Raw genomic sequence first — 26,205 nt, 5'->3', positions numbered from 1 at the left:
TGCTGGTTGCTGTTATTATATGTATAATACAATTAAGTTCAAAGTATTATTTGTTAAAAATGTTTATGAGTAAAATTTGTGAAAAAAGTTTTGTTAACTTAAGAAATTATCATTTACATCTGTACAGCCACCAAGATGAAAACGTCAAGGTGGTCAAGTGTTTGTTTTCAAAATGTGGGAAATCATAGGCCTTATGAAGTGCATTTTAGCCCAAGTCACCCCATTAAAAAGAGATTACGAGAGAAAGAGTTGTTTTCTAATACACAGAACCGTTGTTCATTATTTATAGTTTGGATCAACAATCGAAGAAATAAAAAGCGGCATAGAAGGACCAACTCCATGGATATCAATAATTGGTAAATTTCCATTCTACAAACGATCTTAGTTATACATTTTTCCAATTTTATTCTTTTATATTTTCTAATTCCTAGCGACATCACCACTGGATAGCTGTGCCCACGTAGCTTATATTTGGTTTGAAAAGGAAATTACACTTAAGGAGGAAGATTTTAATATTGTGGATATAGTATTACAGCTGCTCTGCTACTATAATGTTTTGAATGTAGTTTATCCTAAGCAAATATCAGAAACTTTTGAATTCTTAATGAGATATTTTTTTTGATTTTACCCCTCACACATGCGAGGAAAAAAACTACATATAAACAATTAAAGAAAAATTAATACACCAAGTTATCTAAAAAATTCCCATATTTAAATAAAGCCTTTTTTATTATTTAACACAAAAAATCTTGCGCTGTCAAATGAATATTAATTTTTATCTAAAAATATATATGTTGTTTTCTTCCCTGATAAAATTGAATTTTGTAATCTTTAATATTGCAAAATTGGTCAAAACTGTAACGAAGCTTATCAAAAAGTATTTCCTTATTCCTAACAACATATGAAAATGTAATTATCATTCTTGTTTGTCTTATATTAGTGCAAAATAAAATTTCAAAAAATAAATTGTACCGTGTTATCGTAAAGCAATCATCCTATTTTATATTAACTCTCAATATATAAAAAACACTTGTCACACAGGCCAATGGACTCCTAAACTACTTAACCGATTTTGCATTTGTTTTGCACCCCGTATGTAGTTTGATCTAACTTGAAATATAGGATAGGTGTCTGGGTGACTAGGGTCTCGAGATATAGGCCAAAACGTGGACCCGGGTACCCCTAGAGTGTTTATATAATATGGATATCAAATGAAAGCTGTTGATGAGTGCTTTAGTAGAGGGTAATTTCCATACCCCTGGGTGACTAGGTTCTCGAGATATAGGCCGAAACGAGGACCCGAGTACCCCTAGAATGTGTTTTAAGAATACGAATAACAAATGAAAGCTGTTGATGAGTGCTTTAATACAGAGTAATTTATTATCCATAGACGGACTGGAACTGGGATTAGGACTAGAATTGGGACTAAGACTCTGAGTGGGACTGGGACGGGGACTGGAATAAAATAAATACCACCTTCTGGGTCAGGCAATAAGGGAGGCAGAAAAATGAGAAGAAATTGAGATAAGAGAAAAGAGAGAATGAGATTGAGAAAGAGATAGAATGAGACGAAGATGGAGATAGATGAAGCGAAAAAGACGGAGGGAGGAGTGAATAAAAGGATTAGGAAAAGTGAAGAGGGGGAGGGGGGGAGGGCAGGGTCAGACGGAAAAAGCTTATTAAAATGTATGCAGATTGGCCAAATTTATGGCAGGACAACGTCTACCGGGTCTTCTAGTATTATATATAATGAAAATATACCTTTAGAAAATAGGCTGATTACTTTTCTTTCGCTCGGTACTGTATATATGCATATGTATACATACATAAATATCTTTGTATTTGTTTTTATTAAACAAGAAATGCAGAAAATTGAACATATTATGTTCAAAAGGTAATCAAAATTTAGACATAATTTGTGTAAAATTTTACACTTATTTTGTTTAAAAATCAACAAAAATCTCTAAAAAATGTGTTGTGTAATTTTAGGTCGATAATATTCGGTAATGTGTTGCCTTCTATATTCGACGTAATTTTCAGCAAAACTAATTTAGAGTGTAACATTGGGATTATTCGTTCAAATGTACCAAATTAACGTAGCTCTTCCTTTTTACTCACTTTCCTCGTTGTTGAAAGCTTGAATTTCAAAGCTTACTTTGTCATTGCTAAAAAATTTATATATAGGGATTTCTAAAGTTGCAGAACTTCCTGTACCAGTCCCTATTCCAATGGTGCAGAAAAGAAGAACCAAAAATGTGTTATGGAAAACGGTGTAGCATAAAAACGACTATCAAACTGCAAAAAAAGACAGTAAGGAATTGGGAATTGTTAAACTAGCAATTAAGTAAAAAACATTTCAAATTGCGCAGAAAATTATGTTAAGTACTAAAGTTTTATTTATATGCAAAGGCATATTTAAATGTTTTGACATAGAATGAAAAAAAAAATAAATAAATTTAATGACACCACAAATAATTATGCACCTTGTATTTTAAATATTGCATAATTTTATTGTTATTATTTTTTTTGCAGCATAATTGCACTTAAATATGTTAACACGCTTTAATACTTAAGAATAAAAAAATATTTAATAAATAGGCTTATGTAGTTATTTATTTTTAATTGAAATATTTATATGTGTACTTTTATTATGTAAAATTGCATATCATTTTAATTTATTTATATATATTTATATTAATTTTTATTGCGTAGTTTTTTTTAGAATAAAGCTGAACCACATATAAAACAGAAATTATTTTAGATTGGTGATATACTGAAAAGGAACTAGAGGTGACATTTATATGTACGTATGTATATATGTACATATATATAAAAACATACTTATAAGTATGGAAAATATTTGTTTTTGTATGTATGCATGTGCGAGTGAAAGATTTTTTTGGCAATAAAATTTCACTAAACAGTCCTCTTTATTCTTTGTTAAAGGTAAATATTAAAGTTTTTGTTTAATTGTCATAATTTTGTCAATGTCAGTGATTATAGAAATCAGAACCGAAATTGCAAAACCACAAAGCACTTAGTTAAGCTGAACTGGCTGGTTCGTGAGAAATGTACATATACTGCAGGGTTCCAAGGTGTTACCCACGTTCCTCCCAGCATTCAGTTACATGCATAAAGTGCCACCGAGGTATCATTCACTCTCTCCTCCACTCTTTGCTTTCACGTCAAATTACTGTCCAGAATGATTTCACGATAATTGGTAAAATGTTTCTCCGGCATCCGAAGCAGAGGTGAGAATACCACGCCTTGCGGCGTGCAACTGTTCACCGGTTTTGTGACGTCTTACGTGGGGGCTGTAGAGTTATCTTCCTGCAGTTAGGCATGCAGCCGATCCACCTGTTTTTGGGCCCTAGCAACAGAACATGTTACAGTATTATGTAACTTATGAGCCCTAGCAGAACATATCACAGCGAAATATATGTGCTTTTTATAGAACAGTAGTTAAATTCAAGGTGGAGTTGCCTTACAATAGGATGCCATTATCCTCAAAATGCTTGAAGCTTAGAAAGACTCCATATCAGGTCAGGAAAGAACTTCTGATTGAAACATGCGATTACAAGCTAATTTAGTATCAATTATTCGGCTATTAAATTTTGAGGAAGGCAACATGGAGCCGACAGTTGGGTCCACTGATCATGCAATTAGATCCGTGGTTGACACCATGGGATTAGGTCTACTACAGACAGGTACTCACGTAAAATATATGCAGTATTTATTTAAGGCTGGATGTACTTCAATGTACTTAGACTCTCCATGGTCGCCTGTTAGGAAACATTGTTGAAAGCTACGGAAATGTCTAAATTCCAAGGCTTTTTCTATGTTTATATGCAGTTTATATGCAGTGCGGTGGGTACCGACTTGCCCTTGGTGAACGTACGTTGTGTTGTGGATAACAGTTCTTCATCCATCTAAGGCTTTATACACAAATCTATCAGCCTCTCAAAGGTGTTGAGCAGAATGTTGTTAAGCTAATGGGTCTGATCCCAAAGACCTACATATGATGGATCTTCCCGATTTTTGTAGGAAAATGACACGAGCATTTCCACAAGAGTTGGGTACATGATATAGTCTTATGCAGTCGTCGAATCTTGTTTTAAGCCATGCCACGATCGATCTACTCGAGCTTTGTAGCATGGCAGGTATTTTACCATATGAGACTCAAACTTAGAAAAAGTCTTCACTGTCCACTCGATCTTGGTATCAGTCACCCAGATGCGAAATGTACACCGAGAAGCGCTTCAAGGGACACTTCACTACTAGATGACAATTTCCCGTTATATTTCTTGTCCTGTACAATATTTTCCATTGCTAATAATAAACTTGACCGCGCGTTTTCGCTGGAGCATATGATGTCCGCAAAGATATTTTTCCATAAGGCTCTCTTTCCCCTGTTATTATTTCAACTGTCTTATATTTTATTTTTATTCTTTGCTAGTCTCTTTTAATAATATATATACTATGTTCACTGCATATTTACGAAACTTTTTTTGAATGTGAGCAATTAATGCGTGCACTCATCTTGCTTCGTTGCACGTTAATCAACGACTAAAGTACTACCACCACGACTGTTGTAATTTTATCAAAACAATCACAGTTTCAGTTTTGCGAATCCCTGCCTCAAACATATTGCTATTGGTTTTTTGTATGGTTTTTTGTATGTGTGATTTTTTATATTGAAATGTCATTACTTGGTTAAATATTTTCACAAGCGATATTTAAGCAGTTGTAAAGTATAAATGAGACATGTTTTCTAAAATTAAAAGTGTTTTGTGCTAAGATAGCTATTTCAATATATCGCTCAAACAACAGTGTGTTAAGTAGTATGTCATATTTGTGCATAGAAATTTAGGAAAATATTTGTTTAATAGATATTAAAATTACATTAGTATAGAAGATATGTGGAAAATCGAAAACATGCTACATATTAAGTAATTGAATAAAATGTTTGAGGAAAAAATTCACTTGAGGATAGCAAAAAAAAATGTATACATTGTTATGTGTGAAAAGTCTTGCTGATAAACATGCTCGAATTAAAAAAAAAAAATACACAATTATAAGCAATTAAAGTCGAACAAGAAGAATTTTGAAAAACTAATACTCACATTTCGTAAATTCACGTAAAATACTTTTCACATTGTATATAGTTTATACGATACACGAAAAATTTCACAAATACTCCGAACAAATATCTAGAATCGACAAAAAACCTTTTAAATTTTGCATCAACGTTTTCCAGTACAATATCGCTCACTGCAAACAAATATATTTTTATACTCAGCGTGCTTTGCACACAGAGTATATTAACATTGATTGGATAACGGTCGGTTGTACGGGTATAAAGGAATCGAGATAAATATAGACTTCCATATATCAAAATTATCAGTATCGAAAAAAAAAATTTGATTGAGCCATGTCCGTCCGTCGGTCCGTTAGCACGATAACTTGAGTAAATTTTAAGATATCTTCACCAAATTTGGTACACTGGCCTATCCGGACCCAGAATAGATTGGTATTGAAAATGAGCGAAATCGGATGATAACCACGCCCACTTTTTATATATAAAAAATTTTGGAAAATACAAAAAACCTGATAAATTAGTACATTATACACCTAGAATATTGAAATTTGATATGTGGACTGATATTGAGACACTTGAGAAAAATCTGGAAACATTTTTTTAAAATGGGCGTGGCACCGCCCAGTTGTGATAAAATCAAATTTACAAATATTATTAATCATAAATAAAAATCGTTAAACCTATCGTAACAAAATTCGGCAGAGGGGTTGCCTTTACTAAAAGGAATGCTTTTAAATGAAATCGGTTAAGGACCACGCCCACTTTTATATAAAAGATTTTTAAAAGTGTCGCGAAGGAATAGAATAAGCTATATCTTTGCAAAAAAGAGCTTTATATCAATGGTATTTCATTTCCCAAGTGGATTTATAACAATAAATAGGAAAAACTTCAAAATTTAAAAAATGCGCGTGGCACCGCCCCTTTTATGACTGAGTTATTTTCTATATTTCGGAAGCCATAACTCGAAGAAAAATTAACATATCTTAATGAAATTTTATACACATATTTTCCTTATAGCAGAAAATATTTCTAGTAAAAATGGACGGATTGGTTAAAGACCACGGCAACTTAGATATAAAACAAGTTTAAAAGGGTCGTAGACTAGAATAATAAGCTATAACTTAACAAAAAATAGTTTCGAATCAATCATATTTCACGTATCAAGTTTCGTTGTAAGAGGAAATGTGGAGAAATTTTTTTTTAAACGGGCGGTGCCATGTGTTATGTAGCAAAGTAGTTTATCTGAATGAAATGTAATATTGAAGCTCACGCTGAGTATATAATGGTCGGTTACACCCGAACTTAGACACCTTTACTTGTTTAAATTTGTTTTCTGTTCCTTTGGTACCTCTGTTGCGTATATGGGGGATTTCGTATAGAATTTTGGGTAATTTTGATGTAGAAAGTTTTCCCACCTAGTATATAGTAATTACAGGTTCAACGAAACATAATTCAAATTAAATGAAACTTCTTTCAAACCCAATGAAACTTTGTCCAATTCAAGTGAACTCATTCCAAATCAAACATTACTTTTTTCAAATCAAATGTACCTTTTTTAAAACCAGGTGAAACTTTTTTCAAACCAAATTAAACTTTTTTCAAACCAAATGAAACTTTTTTCAAACTAAATAAAAGATTTTTCCATACAAAATGTAGCTTTTATCAAACCAAGTGAAATTTGTTTCAAACAAAATGAAACTTTTTCAATCCAAATTAAACTTTTCAAACAATATGAAACTTTTTTCAAACCAAATGAAGCTTTTTCAAACTATATGAAACTTTCTTCAAATCAAATGAAACTTTTTTCCCACCAAAAGAAATGTTTTGCAAACCAAAAGAAACTGTTTTCAAGTCAATTTAATTTTTTTTTTCAAATGAAATGGAAACTTTTTTCAAATCAAATGAGATTTTTCAAACCAAATGAATTTTTTTCAAATCATATTTAACTTGAAGCAGCATGTTGAAATTTATTCACATACTATGTGCTGCCAATGTGACTTGTCCCATTCCTCATAAGCTGAAATATGCTTATATTTTGTCTTTGTAAAATATACAAATTGGTTTATAGTACACGTCTGATCTTAGTTTGTTGTTAAAATGTAGGATACAGTGGATTTGGAAACATAATTGTAGTTTGACTTAAAATGGAAAGTGAAAAACAAAACCGCTGATATAGCCTTGTGTTTTCGTAGTATCACCTGCCATTCCTAGAAATTTTTATTTTTCCGTTAAAATTACAGACTCCAGAGAAGCTACTCAAAATTTTAGTCAAAGTTGAGTAAAAATTTCCCACCCGTCACTTTCGAATACCCCATATGCCATTTTATTTCAAAATAAATGAAAACATATTTTTTATAATATTTGGTTAAATATTATTTAATCAAACGCTAGAAATTTCAAATTGGTGTTTTTCATAAGGATAAACATTTTATGTGACATACATTTTGTTATTGTTGTAAATTTTCCAATTTCTTTTTGCAGTTGAAAGTTTTTTAATATCTACATAGCGTTGTTCAGTAACGAGTTCAATCAACAATCCAGATAAACGAAGTTGAGACCCACAATATCCAGTTATACTTGCATAGCATAGCATGAAAAAGCAATACATAAAGTAGCGAATCTCAAGAGTTCTCGATAAACCTTTGCCTTCTGTTGTCGACCAATGCAATGCACTGCATAGCCTAATCAAGTACACTCAATCAGATATTATTTGTGAGAACAATGTTGCTGCGCCGTGCTATGTTGTGCAAGCATAATTGGTCCTAAACGCCTAGCCCAAATATAACGGTACTCAGATCTCTAACGAAAGTTGTGCTAGGACTGGTAAAATATTCGAACTATTCGTGTATTCGATTAACGAAATTTTTGTGTAATCATATGATTGCCTATTAGTTAATGGGATTAATTTAATTATTTAAAGGCTTGCTCTCCAATGATTTGATATTTTGTGATTTACTATGAATTTTCAATTTCAGTGTAAATCCAGATTTGCTAAATTTTGATCAACCTTAATAATCGTTATTTTCTTTGCTTTTTTTATTTTATTGATATTTTTTTCGCAAGACCGATCAATTAATGATATAAAAATAATCATGATTATTGGCTTCTAAAAAAAAAATAATTAGAAATAATTAATAAAAATATGTAATATACAAACAATTATAACATTAAATTAAATTTATTCTTCTTCATTAATAATACGAAACAGAAAATATCGAAAGTAGTTACCAAATGACTGAAACTAATGCACTATGCATAAATAATCAAAATTTAATGACATTAATAAAATAATTATATCATTTTTTTTTTTTTTTCAAATTAAACAGCATTAAGTAAAATAATCGAGTAACTTTATCCGTATTACAATTGAAAATAATTAGTAAGTTAATTATTGTGTAAAATAAATAAATTAATAATAATTAAAACGACTTAAATAATGGCAAAAATCACTAATCAATTGTCTAAAAACCTCACAATATAATCAATAATCATTAAAAATTTTCATCATTATTTAACAGGTCTGGATTAAATTTATGATTTTTGGTTCTACTCGCAGCTCTTATACAAAGTATTTCAGTATTTCTAATTATTTTCAATGATTAAGCAAACTTATTTAAATTTTTCTAATATTGTGGGAGTTTTTCTATAATATTCGCTATAAATTTAGTAAGCACTTAAATGTAGTAGATTAATGATTGCTTTGATTGTAATATTTTGATTTTAAATTTAAAAATCGTTTTTTGAATAGACAGTTAAATTTTTTTTTAAATTTTTTCCTTTGGCACGCACCATTGTATTCGACCCTTTTATATTTTCGTAAGAATTTTTTATTTGAATTTTTTCATTTTGAGCGTTTTATTGCTTCAAATATTATGAATGCCTTAAATTTAAATATATGCCTTAAATTTATGCCTTAAATTTATGTTAGTATATCAAATTTACATGCATAAAACCTTAACCGTTCGTTAATCGTTCTATTGGGAGGAATTATTGACTCCAAGGAGTTAAGAAGTGCATCATCCGGATAATGCACTGTTTGGGAATCTTTCGCGACTGTGTCAATAGATTGATAAGTTATATCGGTCCCTGGTAGTTTTTCCTGGATTTTGGCATTGGTGATATTAACATCCTCATTTTTAGGTGCCGAAATCGCTCTATCTCGGCGCCATTTATAGGTTGTATAATTAGGTTTAATACTTAGAAAAACATTAGCTATTGAAGCATTAGGTGATGTCCTAGGTTCGCTCAAATTTTGAGGAAAATAAATGAAATCTGGTTGTAAATATAAAGGAATTTGCCTTTACCGATTTGAAGAAGGGTTTTAGTAAAAACTTCCGCTTAAGTGTTTTCGCCCCAAAGGGGTTTTCATATTTAGTTAAGAGTTAATTTTTGTACGAAATGCCATATAAATAACGTATTTAAGCAAGCATTCACTTCATTTGTGGGTATTCCTTGCGGAATAATTGGCAGGATTTGTCAAAAATCTCCAGAAAGTTAGAGAAAAGCACCAGCTAATAGGATGATCACTACCACTCAAGTCCTTAAGGGTTATATCTAAAGATTCTAGCGACTGTTGCGAGTCATGGTGCACTTAGCCCACACCACTTAGATGTCTTCGAAATCTCACTTTGCCCAGAGTTTTTGCTTATTTTTTCATATCGGTGTATCAGATTTTTGCAGAGGCAGTGGTATTTTAAATGCGGAGTGAGCTGTACGTATATCACACAAAAGAGTAGCCGCGATTCCTGAGTAAGCAACTGCCACAGTGATTTCTCTCTTTGATCCTACATCAACAAATGTCAAATTTAGCAGGAATGTTTTTCCGTTCCTCCAGGTCCATCAAAAAATACTATAATTCATCTCCCGGAATATATCTTTGTTCGCTTAATCGATTTTGTTTCGAATTGGAGAATCTAATCCCAAGTGCTCCAGAGATTTGATATTGATTGATATTCACTTATTTTCTATATCGATTTATGCTTCATTGTATATCTGCATGGAGCACACCAGTGCCGCATTATTGTTTGCTGCAATCTTCACAGATAGTCTTAGTGTTTTCCCCACAGTGCTTCGACATTCGATGTTGAACAGGTTGTTAATATAGTTTTTAACGGCGGTACATTACAAAACGTCCAAAAGGAATAACAGCCAAACCCAACATAGCTGTTAAACTAAATTAAGTTTATACGTCAGCCATAGTTTTGAAAAATCTCATTTGTTGGTATGGTACCACGCCTCCTTTTTCCCAATTCCACATTTTACTGGTGCTTGGTGGGACTAAATGTCATATAGCTTCTTGCCAATTTTAATTATTCTACATTACTAAATCAAGAGATATGCTGTATAAAATATTCCATTTGTATGGGAGGTGCTACGCCCCTTCTGCCTTACCTTACGTTTTCATGGTGGTGAAAGGGATTGACCTCATATAACTTTTTACTGAATTTGAAGGTCATTGAATGAATACTTCCAGAGTTATGCAGTATCAAAAATTCCATTTATATGGGAGGTGCGAAGCCCATTTTATATATCGAAATAATTTCTAGTGAACGTTTCCAATTTATCTGTAATCAGTTGATCCGTTTAGGACGCAGCCCAGTCTATACCTATAAACATACACAGATGTATACATATATATGAGCCCTTTATTTTAAAAGTGGTATAAGACATTTTATGTCGTTTAAGATCAGCTGTAATTTGTTGGTATCTCTCCTCGCCCCCCCGTTTGTTAGAGTCCAATAACCAAAAGATGCAATTCTTATTATTAGTATATAATTGTAGAACTATCTATATATGCGTTCATTCAGAAATAAAAATGCGTTTAAGACCATGAGTTGGAAATGACTTATACCATTTTCAAAATAAAGGGCTCATATATGTATGTAGATTTGAAAATAAAAACAGTTTCAAAAAATTAGGAACATTTCGAAACGTGCCTCTCCAACAGGTAAAAAAAAAAAACAAATATTGAGTCAACGAACGGTTAAGTAAATCTATCATTGCTAAGATTTATACACTGAGAATGTTTAGTTTTTGGTTGAATCAAACTTGAAATTTCTTTCGAGTTAATTTATGCAGCGTTGCAGTAATTAAGCGTGGCTTAGAAACGTTTTTAAAGAATCTTTTTCTTAGGGGTTTATTTTAACCCTAGTGAGATAACGTAGGTTTGTGAGACGTACGTCATTTTAATTTTGCTCTCAGTCTCCCACAATCGTAAAGAGAGAACATTCTCATTCTCAGTTTTCGCAGCTACCGTTACCAGCTTGCCAGTGATGGATGTTTTTCAGTAGGAACTTTTTTGTTTGCTGAGATATATATGATTGTTTAAAAAAAAAAAAACGTCTAAGAGACGTATCGTTATCTTTTACGTGACTACATGACATGACTAATTTTATATGTAATTTTTGCCGAAAATGGTAATTTTAGCTAATATTTTTTTAAGTATAGTTTAAAGCAGTTAATTCATTCAATTGAAGTGCAAAAATAGGTATTTTTTTTAAATTTTTTTGCTATGAACTGAGGTCCTTCGAAAAAAAACTGATTTTTGTAAGGACAAGTCCAAGATAAGTCAAACTTAATTTTTAATATATTTAAAAAAACAACATTTTTCTTTAAAAAACATTTAAAACAAGTGAATATATATCAAGAAAATGATAAAAAAAAAACCATTTATATCTTTAGGGTCATTAAACTTGCACACGTCTCTCAGACGTACGTTATCTTTCTAGGGTAAAAAAATAACGTCATCTTTCTAGGCTTAAGCGAGATAAAACACGTTTTTTTCAAGCTTATATAAGAGATTGTATACGATGGTTACTGTATAGATTACTATATCATATGAAAAAAATTGCTTTGTTTAAATTTTTTTATTCAACGCGCTTGAAATACTTGTCCTTAATGTTTTATGATTTTAGTTTTTTGTTTCTTTTTTTTTTTCATTTTGAACTATGTTGTATTGATTAAATTTGTTGAAGCTTTTCTACCGCTTTTGCTAACTTCCTAGCGTATGTATGTTTATCTACTTACGTATGAAATATATATACAATTGCATGTGTTTGTGAGTTTGTTATGTGCATCGACTACCAAACGTTAGTAAATATGCAATTTGGTGTATGGTATGTCTGTATATTAACCTACAGTGTCCATGTACGTTTGTATAGCTGTACGTGTATTTATGTTTATATGAGTTTTATTTATTTTTTCGCACTTGCTTATAACAATTTTTCTCAAGCTTTTAAAATATTGCAAAAGTTTATTTTTCCTATTTTTCTCGTATTTTTTTGTTTTGTTTATTGATTAAACATAAATGTTTTCCTTTCATTGTCATATTTATTAATTCACTTTATTTAGACTAGTTTTATTTATTTTTTAGTATTTTTTTTTATATATTTTTATATATATCTTTTTTTGTATGCAATTTCCTCTTATTCGTTCGTTTGGCTGCTCGTTTAAACTATTTACGAACTAAATTAAGTCTCTTTTGGTTAATCACCACCTAAACTTAACGCCTGCACTATACGTGGATCAGCTTTACTACCCTCACGAAATTCATCTAGCGTTAAACGATCATCATGATTTTTATCCATTTGATCGAATATTTTATCGACTCGCTTTTGTGGTGTATTCTCTTCTTCAGCTTGCGGTTGTTGACCCTGTTTGGGCAGAGCATAAAAGGAATATGAAAAATAATAAGAAATGAAATAAATTATTTTATGCATATAGCAAACTACAAAGCTATGATCATATTGGCTGCTGTGTGAAAAATCATGTAGAAGGGCTCGGTTGCCGTTTCGAAAACGCTTTACCACTGAAAACGTTTGAATAACGCCATATATCAGGATTTGTTTCAAAATGCTCTCTCTTAGAATTTTTGTTAAAAACGCGCCGGCTAATGCCAAAATGTATGGAATTTGATCTGAGATATAACGTTTTTGAAATAGGCCATTATTCAAAAGTTTTATGAGGGTTGGAGTTTACGGAACGTTAGCCCAGAAAGCTGATATTCCGCTCAGCTATCGAAATTGTTCATGCAAAATGGTTTTTTTTTTTTTTTTTTTTTTTACTGTTTCCAAATAATAAAGACGTACAAATAATAAAATAAAATCCAAATAAAATATTGTACTTGCCACCATTTGGTATATTGCATCCACTATGTTGTACATTTCCTCTCTCGTTATGTAGCCATCATTGTCCACATCGTACAATCGGAATGCCCCTAAAATAAAATTAAAAATAGCAATGATGATTTTAAGTCTAGGAAGTTAAGTCAAAATGTAAACCCCACTGAACTCCAGGGGAAATTCTGCCACACATGCATACCGTGGTAGGGTCTGCTTTATACTACGCTGACCTGGAAATAAGCATAGCATTATTTATTGTTAACTGAGATGGCTTTAAGGGAATATCCTCGCAGATTACAGAAACAGAAGACGACCAGACTAGCTCACTTTCAAAGCGAGCTTTTTAAATGTCAACGCTTCTTATGGTAGATTTCGTTTACAACTTAGAGCTGATGAAGCGAATATGTATTTAGAAAATGAGTAAGATTCCGTAGGTAAGTAATACCCATCGGTAGAAATCAAAGTAGCCGCTGTTCTTCCTGTATTCACTTCTTCCTTGGACAGGAAACTGGACAAAAGGCACAAAATACAGCATTACATGGCTCTGTGAGTCGGGAGTGGATACAACAATGTTTGAACGCCGATATTATCTCGCTCAGAAAGAACAGCAGACAATTTTTTAATCAAGCGAAGCTTGCCAATAGCCAACAAAAGATCCTTTGGAAGAACCCATCCGCATCGATTTGAATATAGCAACCCAACGGTGTACGGAGGTCATCCAGCGGCGAAATGTTGAAGGTTTTAGTAGACACGAACTTTTCTGGCTGTCTACAGGAACCACCAACAGCCGGATACCCTCCTATCAACTACCCAAACATTGCTATCCCTAGATAAGCACTCCCTGTTATCACCAGTAAGATTGGGAAAGGGATTGCCTTTAAGGATGTCACGCTTGGCATCTTTCTAGATATAGAGTGAGCGTTTAACAATGTTTATCCGTAAGCCGTTATCGACTCCTTATTACACATGGGGTTTCACCTGCCACTTATGAAATTCGTGGAATAACTGCTAACGAATAGAACTATTATTTAATATCTATCTCCTTCAATCTCCTTCATAATAAGGCACGCGTCTAATGGCATTTCTCAAGGAGCTTGATTGACCCCTTTGCTGTGGAACCTAACGGTGTATACATTCTCATATAAGTTAGAAAGTACCGGACGACATACGCCGATGACATTGCTCTAGCAGCAACCGATAAACATCTTTAAGCCCCTAGGCGAGCTACTGCAGACCAGATTAATCATACTTGAGGACTGGAGTAAGCGGTCTCAAAGTGAATACTGCGACGACTGAAATAATTCTATTCACCAGACGCTATAAAATACTCCCTTTAAAAACACCGCAACAACGCGAGGTAAGGCTTGAACTCTCACCTGCGGTTATATACATTGGATTTATTTTATATAGTTAATTGAACTTTAAACAGCATGTCTAAAATAGATCCAGAAAGGCTACAACTGCCCTTTATGTCACTAAAGCAGCCATTGGCAAAATTAAGGCCGTCCTGCCTTAGAGCGAAATCAAATTTGGCCATACCACTAATATGGGAACTATCCTGAAAAGTTCTCGTCCATTAGATTATACTACTTCGACCCTTCTACTTGACAAGAAATTGTCTATCAGAATACCAGAATGACACAAATGGGATGCCATCCCCAATCCATATCGCAAGTTCACAGCATTCTTCACGAATGGCTCCAAACTTAATGACAATGTGGGCAGAGAGCAGCGTAGAAAGTGAATATTTTAAATAAAACAATATTTTAAATATAAAATTATAAAATTATTAGAAGCCTTGACTTGTTTTCCGCCATTGCCATACAAAACAAAGTTTGCTTTTTTTCAAAGGAAATAAACAGATGATAGTAGTTGGGAACCTGCTGGGAGCGTTCAGTTAACAAATATCAAGCAAAAAATATTTGATGCGTTTTTACAACTTAATTCATTAATTATTTGGTTTACTTACATTGCAGCTTTTCGTCCAGATTACCACGTGATGTAATCGATAGCGCTCTAATAAACTCTTCAAACTCAATCGCACCATCCTGAATAATAAATGAGTATGTCAAAAAAAAAAAGAAAACACAAGTGTGTTAATAAAGGAGTCAAAATTTAAAAGTATTGATAACATAAGTATTGAGTTTAGTGGGAATCAATTTAAAAGTTAGATCTTTTTTGCACCAAAAATACTTCGGAATATACGATTTTCCAACCTTCCCATATTTTCGATGCTTTCGTTATATCTTAAAATACATAATTCTTTTATACGTGTCTCTGTGATTAAACTCCTCCTAAACGACTGCACCGAGCATGCTTTCTTTCTTTTTTTTTTTTGGAAGCAAACCAAGGGTTGACCTATTCAAAAAAAAAAAAAAAACAATTTATGGAGCGATTTGCTTCAGATTTGTTGCAGGGGCTCCAATTATGCGATAAGCTTAATATTTGGGACCCTCTATTTGAGATATAGACCAAAGTGTGAATCACGGTGACTCCAGAATTTGTTTTCCTAATGTGGGTAGCAAATTAGATGCGCTTAAGAGGTCTTTAAAAAGGTGTTGTAGTTCAGAAGTAGAGCGAGAGTAGGAAATCAAGATAAAAATGAAGGGAATGTGAGTGAAAGATAGGAAGCAGGGGAAACAAAATAGGGAGATGGAGAAAAATAGAAGGAGTTTGGGGGAGAGGAAATAAAATGGGAGTATAAAAAAGAAATTAGTAAATGCGAAAGGAATACACGGAAGAGACAGAGTTCGAACATGAGGAGAAGAAGGAAGAGACAAAATGATAAACAAATTTTTTATATGCAGAAGCTACAATATGATAAATATCTCTTTCTTCTGGGAGAGTAGTTACATAGCACGGAGAAATATTATCGGACAATAAAACGTTAGTTAGTTAGGAGACTCCAAAAACTAAAACTCTTATTTTTTGTTTCTTATGCGTTTATTCGTTTGTTCAATCGGTGTGCCAGTTTTTGTTAATCAAGTTTAAATGTCACAAAAACAATCTTCTGTGAAAATCCCACTTTCTGAGGCTTTACAGCGTATTTCGTTTATTACAAAGTTGTAGACCATGGCTTTTTCAAAAAATTTTGTCGCACAGCGTAGAAACTGCGTAATCTACAAAAAAAAGCGATTCCAAATCTATTTTGAGGAATTTGTGAATTTTCATGGTTAATAACCTAATGTTAATTCAAATGCATAGGTTGAACGGAGTTGCTTTAAAAATTAGAAATCTATGATAATGCGAGGTACAATTTAGACTTCTCTGTCACACTTTGCACCAACACCAACCTGTGCGGCATTATTAGCAACATGTAACTGGACAAGAAGTTCGCGACTGAACTAGTTCTCTGCACTAGACGCTACGAAACGTCAAATATTATAACCCGAAGTTTGGTGCAAAAAGAAGGAAACTAATCTGAAGTGGCAGTATAACAGATCGTGTAAAGAAAGCAGAACTAAAGGTAGGTGACGAAAGCAAGGAAAATAATTTGGAATGAAATTATAACAGATCAGATAAAGAAAGCAACATGAGCATTGTACTTCTCTAAAAGAGCAGTTGGTGTCTCGTTAGGTATTTCTTCCAATTGGGAACAGCGGATCTACACAGCTATTGAATGCCCAATTCCACTGCATGATGTTCTGGTTTGGTAGCCCGCACTTACAAGGCCACGAAGCTCAAACGGTCACAAAAATTCAAAAACGTTAGGACAACCCTGCGAATTAGAGCAACGAGCACTTGGAAGAATGGAAAAAGTGACACTGCTCCGTATTTTCTCATCATTGCACGTCTAGCAACATTTTCTCTAGGAATTACTCAGAGAATATTCCTACAAGATTCGATTGGTTACGGAGCAGTTATTGCTTTGTTAAGAAAAGTTATCGATTCGTTATCGATTTAGCATTGAAAAAATGTCAATTAATTATCGAAAACTAATCGGTATATTAATAAATTTGCTATCGAGAAGTTATCGATTTGTTATCGTTATGAATCTTTTATGAAAAAGTGTTCCATTTGTTATGTAAAAGTTGTCGAACTTCTATTGCAGTGTTATCAATTTGTAATCGGCGTGTTATCGATTTGTCAACGACGCACGGTGGGGTATTTGATCAATCTAGCTGACCAAAATTAAAACCCCAGTTATTTCTTTTCAAAAAGTGGTTGTCTCACTTCATTGTTTTGAAAGGAAATATTTGACAGTAAATTCGCGGTGTTCCGTGCAGAATTACTATGGATCGGGACCGGTTTGGATGGACCCGTGATCATTTTTTTGGCATTAATTGAAATATGTCAATATGGGTATCAAAGGAAAAGTATTTTACTCCGCATTTCTATTGGCATTTTTAATAAGGGTTGCCACTTAGGGTTGCCATCTCACCTTCTTTTTTATATTTCTTTGTATATCCACTACCATCTCCGAAACGACTTAATCGATTTGAATCAAATTTGGTAAATCGATATAGTACTACATTTTAATACTTTTCACCTAGGTTTTGCCCCTGAAGATGTTTTCACAAGGTTGCCACCTTTGTTCAATAAGGGTATCAGTTTCTTACAAAATTGATCACCACTCAAAAAACCGCGGGTATGCGCAGCCGTTTTTGTTATTGAACACAAGCTTATGTATTGCCAAAAAATTACTCACATGATATGATAAAACTTTCGGTATGAAAAATCTAACATATGAAGTAATAAAAACACATTTACCTGTGCTAAAAGAAAATGATTAAGATTAAACAAGGAACAATTATTTAGGTTAGTTTGGTATATTGCTTTTTAATCCAAAAGTACGTCGAACTGCACACAAGTTTTATACAAATCTAGATGTGCACGGTTATCTCCGTTGAAGTTGCAGATGGGTTTTGGGGTATGTATACTATTCAGTGGACATCTAGGAATGCCAGGGAGTATATTAAAAAAAAAAATGGAATATTTTGAAAAATCGACTTTTGTCCAGCTGCATTAATCAAATACCCCACCGTGCGACGGCTCATCGGTTTGTGATGAAGCAGGCACAGTGCGGACGCCGTTTTTTCATTTATCGTATGACATTTTGTGTAGAGTACGAATCTGATGACGAATCATACTAATCATTAAAATTTACCCCTCTTACACTTTTAATTATAATATATGTATGTATGTGTATGTGTGTATATTAATGCTTTACTTACCTCATTCTCATCGAATACGCGAAATACCAGCGTAGCAAATTTACTGGGATCTCCTTGTGGGAAGAATTGTTTGTATATTTTAATAAAACCCTGTAAAAAATGAAAATGTTATAAAAATATGTTAAAAAACATAAATACAAAATTCAAACAAATTACAGCAGAAACAATTGCAATAAAACCATCGCAATTACAAGTTGGTAGAACATGAGGACATTGCTTATTGTGTAACTCTCAAGTCATAGTAAGAATGGGAAAAAGTCTGTAAATGTATGTGTGGGTGGGTAAAAAGAAACTGTGTTATACGAAAAAATAAAAAATACTTGGCGCAGCGAGATTTAGGCCGAGCTTCTCTTCTAATTTGCACCGTGCTAATATTCCACTTTTTACCGGAATTTTAGAAACGGGATCGTGGCGTCTTATGCCGATTCCTTACGTCATCTGCGCGGGAGACGAATTTTAGCTGATACAATTTTCAGGCTGAAATACACTCGGCGTGTTTGCCCTGCTTATTCAAACAAGTAAAGAAGGCTAAGTTCGGGTGTAACCGAAGATTACTTACTCAGCTGAGAGCTGTGGAGACAAAAGAAGGGAAAATAACCATGTAAGAAAATGAACCTAGGGTAAACCTCGAATATGTTTGTATGACATGGGTGTCAAACGGAAGGTACTAAAGAATATTTTAGAAGGGAGTTTGCCATAGTTCTATAGGCGGACGCCTTTTCGAGATATCGCCATAAAGGTGGACCAGGGGTGACTCTAGAACTTGTTTGTACGATATGGGTATCAGATTAAAGGTATTAATTAGAGTTTTAAAAGGGAGTGGCCCTTAGTTGTATATGTGAAGGCGTTTTCGAGATATCGATCAAAATGTGGACCAGGGTGACCCAGAACATCATCTGTCGGGTACCACTAATTTATTTATATATGTAATACCACAAACAGTATTCCTGCCAGGATTCCAAAGGCTTTCGATTTCGCCCTGCAGAACTTTCTCATTTTCTTCTACTTAATATTATAGGTGTCACACCCATTTTAGAAAATTTTTTTCCAAAGGTATATTTATCGTCAAAAAACCAATCCAATAACCATGTTTCATCCCTTTTTTCGCATTTGGTATAGAATTATGGCATTTTTTTCATTTTTCGAAATTTTCGATGGCGAGAAAGTGGTCATGGTCATAGTCGGATTTCGCCCATTTTTAATACAAAGATAAAGTGAGCTCAGATAAGTACGTGAACTAAGTTTAGTAAAGATATATCGATTTTTACTCAAGTTATCGTCTTAACGGCCGAGTGGAAGGACGGACGGTCGACTGTGTGTAAAATCTGGGCGTGGCTTCAAACGATTTCGCCTTTTTCACAGAAAACAGTTATCGTCATAGAATCTATGCCTATGCCAAATTTCACAAGAATTGTTAAATTTCTGGTCGACTTATGACATTAAAAGTATTCAAGATGAATTGAATGAAAACGGGCGGTGCCGCGCCCATTTTGAAATATTCTTTTATTTTGTATTTTGTTGCACCATATCATTACTGGGGTTGAATGTTGACATCATTTACTTATATACTGTAAAGATAATAAATTTTTTGTTAAAATTTGACTTAAATTTTTTTTAAAAGTGGGCGTGTTCTTCATCCGATTTTGCTCATTTTTGTTTAGCACATATATAGTAATAGTAGTAACGTTCCTGCCAAATTTCATACGATATCTTCAACGACTGCCAAATTACAGCTTGCAAAACTTTTAAATTACCTTCTTTTAAAAGTGGGCGGTGCCACGCCCATTGTCCAAAATTTTACCAATTTTCTATTCTGCGTCATAAGGTCAACCCACCTACCAAGTTTCATCGCTTTATCCGTCTTTGGTAATTAATTATCGCACTTTTTCCGTTTTTCGAAATTTTCGATATCGAAAAAGTGGGCGACGATATCGTCCGATTTCGTTCATTTTAAATATCGATCTGAGATGAGTGCACAGGAACTTACGTACCAAATTTCATTAAGATACCTCAAAATTTACTCAAGTTATCGTGTTTACGGACGGACGGATGGACGGACATGGCTTAATGAATTTCTTTTTTCGCCCAGATCATTTTGATATATAGAAGTCTATATCTATCTCGATTAGTTTATGCCGTTATGGATTACCGTTATGCGAACAAAATTAATATACTCTGTGAGCTCTGCTCAGCTGAGTATAAAAACTTATCTAAAGTGTTTTGTAGTTGCTTCTCTGCTTGAACGCAGGACCTTCGGTGTGGTAAGCGAGTACGCTACCATCATACCACGCCGCCGATTGTGCTAAACCCGAAAGGAAAATACGTAAATATATATTTACATAAAACATGTATGTAAGTTAACAAAAGTCTGGCGCCATGTTGTTTGCTTTTTATTGTTATTATTTTATTTTGGTTTGTTGTTGAAATTGTATGTATTATTGCTCAAGTTGCTTGTCGTAAGCAAACACAAATAAAATCAAGTACATATGGTAGTAGTGGGAAATATATAGTTAGTTAGTAAAATTTTTTTATTTAATTTTTGACGTCAGCAGACAATGAAGTTTATTACATAAAGGGGCCTACATTTTTCCGTCTTGCATTTTCATCGTGTTGTATGCTACCATCGAACAAAATTTCAAGTATTAAATCACCGGAGAGAGTATATTTTGTTATATAAACCAACAAAGAAAAATTTCAATATAATCACTGTGCCTTTGTAGTGTAGTTTAAGTGTACATATATGCAACAGTAGACGCTATTGGTTTAATATCACGCGTCCGCTTTCATATGGAATATTCATCGACTAATTTTGATAAACTCCCAAAATTGAATGTATCTGTCTAAATTATAAAAATAAATCTTATACATTTTTTCTAATTGCTGTTTTTATGTGCAGGTCCCTTTTTCGCTGTGATTTGGAATCCAAATCTATAAATAAAGTTTTGTTTGAAAAGATGGCGATTCGTGCTATTAGCGAGATTTGGGCATTATTGGTCGTATTTCTTTCGTTTTTTAACTATATTTTATTAAAATAATTTGTTAAAAATAAAAGTTTGTGAGCAAACAAAGTAATCTATTTGTGCTATGGCGCTATTGTGAATATTTAATTAGAACTAACACTGCATTACCGGCAGTTGCTAGCATTCGCTAGATGGCAGCGCAAGCGAATGTAAGTTTATAGATGTTTGATTGATAGAATAGCTGATTTCTGTAGATATTTGATATGAGACTTTCATATTTGTTGCGCAAAAGATGCGCACGGGTCCGGCTCGTATCTTTTTATTATAAGAAACAAAAATTGTCGGAAAGGAGGGCATATAACTACGAATTATGATTGGTCAAATGGTAGTGGAACATACGTTTTTGTGGGGATAAAATATCACAAGTAGGCGTTTGCTGAACTATCGATTGCACAGCCGCGATATTAGGAGCTGAAGATAAAAAAGTGCTTAAGGAGCATAGCACTGGTGGTATGGAACAAATTGTAAACATTTTCTTTTTTTAGTTTTTAACCTTAACAGTAAGGACTCATTCAGTCTATGTGAGGTCCTCACATGTCGGCACAGTTAAACCTAACCTTAACAAAAGACACGCAGGGACATCGGGGAAAACTGCATTGCAGACAAACCTGCCAGGTTAAAAATAAAATAAATAAATACTTGACGCAATTGAGCTCCGAGGAGATTTAGGCCGACCTTCTCTTCCAATTTGCGTCATGCTCTTTTTTTAATTTTCCCTAAAAATTGGCGGGTCAATATGTTTTGTGCCGACCCCGAACAGCATCTGCAAGGCAGATGTACTTTCATCGAGAAACGTTTCATGGCAGATATATACTTGCTTGGAGTGTTTGCCAAAGCACTTCCGAGAGGAGACCCCGATTAGAAAACTTTTTTTTAACTTGGAAAGACTTTTTCAAAAAAATTTTTTTGTTACTTTGCCATCGCGTTGGCCGCCTAGAAAAGTTACGGATTGTTAATCGAAAAGTGATTATTAAGCTAACAAAAATTTATCAACGTATTATCGACGTGCTATAGATTTGTTATTAAAAAGATATCGGGTTTTTATCGAAAAATTATCGATTTGTTATCAAAATGTTTTAAATTTTTTATCAGAGTGCTACAAATTTGTTACTGGTGTGTTATCGATAACTCGTATGGAACAGATACTGATAAAACTTTACTATAAAATCGATAACTTATCTGTAACCCGTCTATTACAAACCGCAACGAAGCCGTGACTTGGCGATAATAATTCGTCGGGATTCGGAGACCGCCGTTATTTTAAGTTTTATAAATCCCGGGGTTGTGTGAATTTAATACCGGGATTGCCGAAAACATCATTTTAGTATGCATTAAAAAATTAAAATTTTTTCCTCAAATTTTTCTTTTGAAGAACAAAACAAGCATCAATAGGGAAAAACTATCCGTAGAGAGATTTTTGCCAATGATTTTTGAAGATCTTTATTCCACAGAACCTAAATCTTAAGTCAGATTATCGAATTATTTTTTTTTTCTTTTTCTGTTAAATCACAGGCCGAAAAAAAACTCAAAATACATTTTGTTCCCAGAAACATGATTTTACCTTATCGAAGGTTTCGATGTGGGAAATCAAAATCATCAGTCAAAACAGTCCCAGAATTTCGAATTTTTGAGGTATTCGAACCTAGGTACGTAAAAAATGCCTTTTTTTTTGTTAAATTTGAGGTTATGTCACTTTTAGATTTTTTTTTTAAGATCGGCGTTATACCTGAAAGCATCACTTGAAAATCCTTTCTTTTTTCTGAGAAACCGTCTAAATTTATGTTTCATGGTGAAGATGAAACTGTTTTACTTAGCCTTACTATGTGTATCGAGATTTGTTTACGAATTTTGTGAAACGTGGAATATAGTTCAGAACCCGATGACAATGCAATAATAAGAAAAAAACTCCGATAAGTGGCGCATGGATCAAAATACATATTTCAAAAAATTGCTTGTGGTCCGATTTGGCTCATATTTGCAACACATAATACATACATGAATAGAAAGCGACATATGACATAAAATAGTTAGATAAAAAAAATGTTTAGTTAAACGGTTTTATTCGAAACAATACTTACATTAAGTAATAATAATATTAAAAGATATAAAATAATTAGTTAGTCCTATGTACTAGTCATCACACTCGTCGCCAATCTAGGGCATTGATCAGACAAATAAAACCGTTAACTTGGGGATTTTTTTTTAAATTATTTATTACTAAACTTATTTATTTGTATTTTTTTTGTTTTTGAAATGAAAAACATGAGCTGCTATAACGCATGTGTGGTTTCGGTACAATCCCGGGATACCGTGGTTGCATTTTCAGATCTCGAATATACCGAGAGCCAAACAATCCCGATCATCGTCATCCCTAATACATTTATATGCACTATATCTATTTTTTATTGTATGAACCAAATTTTTACTGCTAAAGAAGTTTAATACATAGAGTGGTAAAAAATATATAACAGCACAACAAAACAGTTAGCCGGCTAATGACATTCAGTATTTTGTTTTCTTCTCTCACATTCTTTAACGCAAGTTTTTTTTCCAGGAAAGAGTTTTGTGTGACAAATGAAAATTGTTCGTTATGGTTTATTGTTAGCTACAACAATTTAACGTTCATTTTATTTATGTACTTATTTCTTTACTCACTTTTGTTGATTTTTACTTTGTCAGCTTTATACATAGCTAACTGTTAAGTTGATTGTTTCAGCTGGCTATGTGTTTAAAGGTTGAGAGGGAAATGAGGCACAAGTTTGATATTTGGTTTTTTAGAATTTTGTCCTGCATATAATATTATTATGTTTAATTTTTTTACTTACTTGTTCCGTCAGCAGGCCATTCGGACAGTCTTTTAGGAAGCCTTTGTGCCTTTAAAAGAAAAATGAAAATAAAAGGAAGTGGCTGGTGAGTTTTGGTTAACACATTTTTCTTAACAATAATGTCTATAGTTAATTTTTAAAAATTTTTCCTAAACCTGCTTCTAATATATTTCTCGGTGACGCGCAATAATGTCAAAAGTATAAGCGTCAAATTAGATAAATAATTTTTGTTGTTGATATTAGAGAAAAATAAGAAGAAATAGAAATTTCCAATATTCATACTTCATATGAATGTCCCTCTTCTCGCTTTGCAACTGGTCTCTAAGTATTGCCTTTTTGTTCCTATTCCTCTATACACCATTAGGTACATACTACTTTTTATACTCATCGTGCTTCTCTATTAACTCTATTAACTTTGATTAGATAACGGTTGGTTGTACAGGTATAAAGGAAACGAGATAGATATAGACTTCCATATATCAAAATCATCAGTATCGAAAAAAATTTTATTGAGCCATGTCTGTCCGTCCGTCCGTCCGTCTGTCCGTTAACACGATAACTTGAGTAAATATTGAGATATCTTCACCAAATTTGGTGCATGAGCTTATCTGGACCCAAAATAGATTGGTGATGAAAATAAGGGAAATCAGATGATAACCACACCCACTATTTATATATATCACAATTTGGAAAACATAAAAAATCCGAGACTCCTCATACAATTTTTTTAAAATGGGCGTGGCACCGCCCACTTGTGATAAAATCAATTTTACAAATATTATTAATCATAAATCAAAAATCGTTAAACCTATCGTAACAAAATTCGGCCCTTACTATAAGGAATGCTTTGAAGAAAAATTAACGAAATCGGTTAAGGACAATGCCCACTTTTATATAAAAGATTTTTAAAAGGGTCTAGGCCGAATAAGTGGATTTATAACAATAAATAGGAAAAACTTCAAATTTAAAAAATGGGCGTGGCACCGCCCCTTTATTACTAAGCAATTTTCTATGTTTCGGGAGCCATGACTCGAAGAAAAATTAACGGATCTTAATAAAATTGGGTACACAAATTTTCCCTTTAGCAAGAAATATTGCTAGAAAAAGTGGACAAGCTAGGTTAAAGACCACGCCCATTTTTATATAAAAGACTTTTAAAAGGGTCGTAGACGAAAATAATAAGCTATATCTTAGCGAAAAAGAGCTTTGTATCAAAAGAATTTTATTTTCTAAATGTACAATTGAAGCTCACGCTGAGTATATAATGTTCGGTTACACCCGAACTTAAACACCTTTACTTGTTTTAATTCTAATTGTGTGGAATAGTTATAGACGCGCTTTCAACAGCTTAGTAACGTTGGATTTTTTATTAGCAGTGCTTTATAAGCAAATGCTTCCGCTGTTCACTTTTATAATAATATTCAGCTCCCGAAAAGCTAGCTGATATAGAAGTTAAATTCAGGAAGATGTCCTAGTGACCACTGCCGTTTGTAAACTTTGTATTTTTTCTCTAATATCAATAACAAAAATCGACTATATTAAAAATCAATTTGTTGAATAACTTGGGAAAAATTGCAACAATGTGACATCAGAATCGACAAGGCGACAGTTTTTTCGATTATAATTTGTGAATCTTTTTAAAGCCTTTTCTCTCGGGTGAGGGAATCGAATTCGCACTCCTGCGACGATTGAACTTTATTGCTTTTAAAAAAAAAATGAAAGGTCTATAACCACCCAAGAGATTTAAGGCCGAGCTCCTATTCTTTATTGCTTTTAATGTAATTAAAAATTTGTTTACTTAAGGCCTTTTTACTACCTTTATATTTAGTCCCTTTCATGTTTGTGTCCTCATTTCCATACGAATTTTTGACCCACGGAAAAGTGTTCTTCGGTAACTTCCCGTTGTGCTAGACACTTGATACTTTGAATATAGTTCAGATCAGGGGGACATTACAATGCAAGTGAAAA

The 26,205-nt window shown here is 33.1% G+C and overlaps 1 protein-coding gene across 8 annotated transcripts in view; it reads right to left on the bottom strand.

Annotated features, from left to right (window-relative positions):
• Positions 1-7,446: 7,446 nt before the first annotated feature.
• Positions 7,447-26,205, bottom strand: part of LOC137250896 (frequenin-2) — a 287,641-nt gene continuing 268,882 nt past the window's right edge. For all 8 annotated transcript variants that reach the window (XM_067784578.1, XM_067784576.1, XM_067784580.1 and 5 more), the window contains 6 exons: positions 24,238-24,286; positions 18,393-18,482; positions 15,188-15,266; positions 13,225-13,313; positions 9,011-12,750; positions 7,447-8,978 (listed from right to left, as the gene is read on the bottom strand). In XM_067784578.1, coding sequence (XP_067640679.1) covers positions 12,583-12,750; positions 13,225-13,313; positions 15,188-15,266; positions 18,393-18,482; positions 24,238-24,286 — 475 coding nt within the window. In that variant the 3' untranslated portion in view covers positions 7,447-8,978; positions 9,011-12,582. The remainder of the gene's footprint in view (positions 8,979-9,010; positions 12,751-13,224; positions 13,314-15,187; positions 15,267-18,392; positions 18,483-24,237; positions 24,287-26,205) is intronic.

This window comes from Eurosta solidaginis, chromosome 4, assembly GCF_040869045.1.
Source record: "Eurosta solidaginis isolate ZX-2024a chromosome 4, ASM4086904v1, whole genome shotgun sequence".
Taxonomy (NCBI): Eukaryota; Metazoa; Arthropoda; class Insecta; order Diptera; family Tephritidae; genus Eurosta; species Eurosta solidaginis.
Note: the sequence above shows the minus strand (reverse complement) of the source record. Positions and strands in the feature narration are given on the sequence as shown.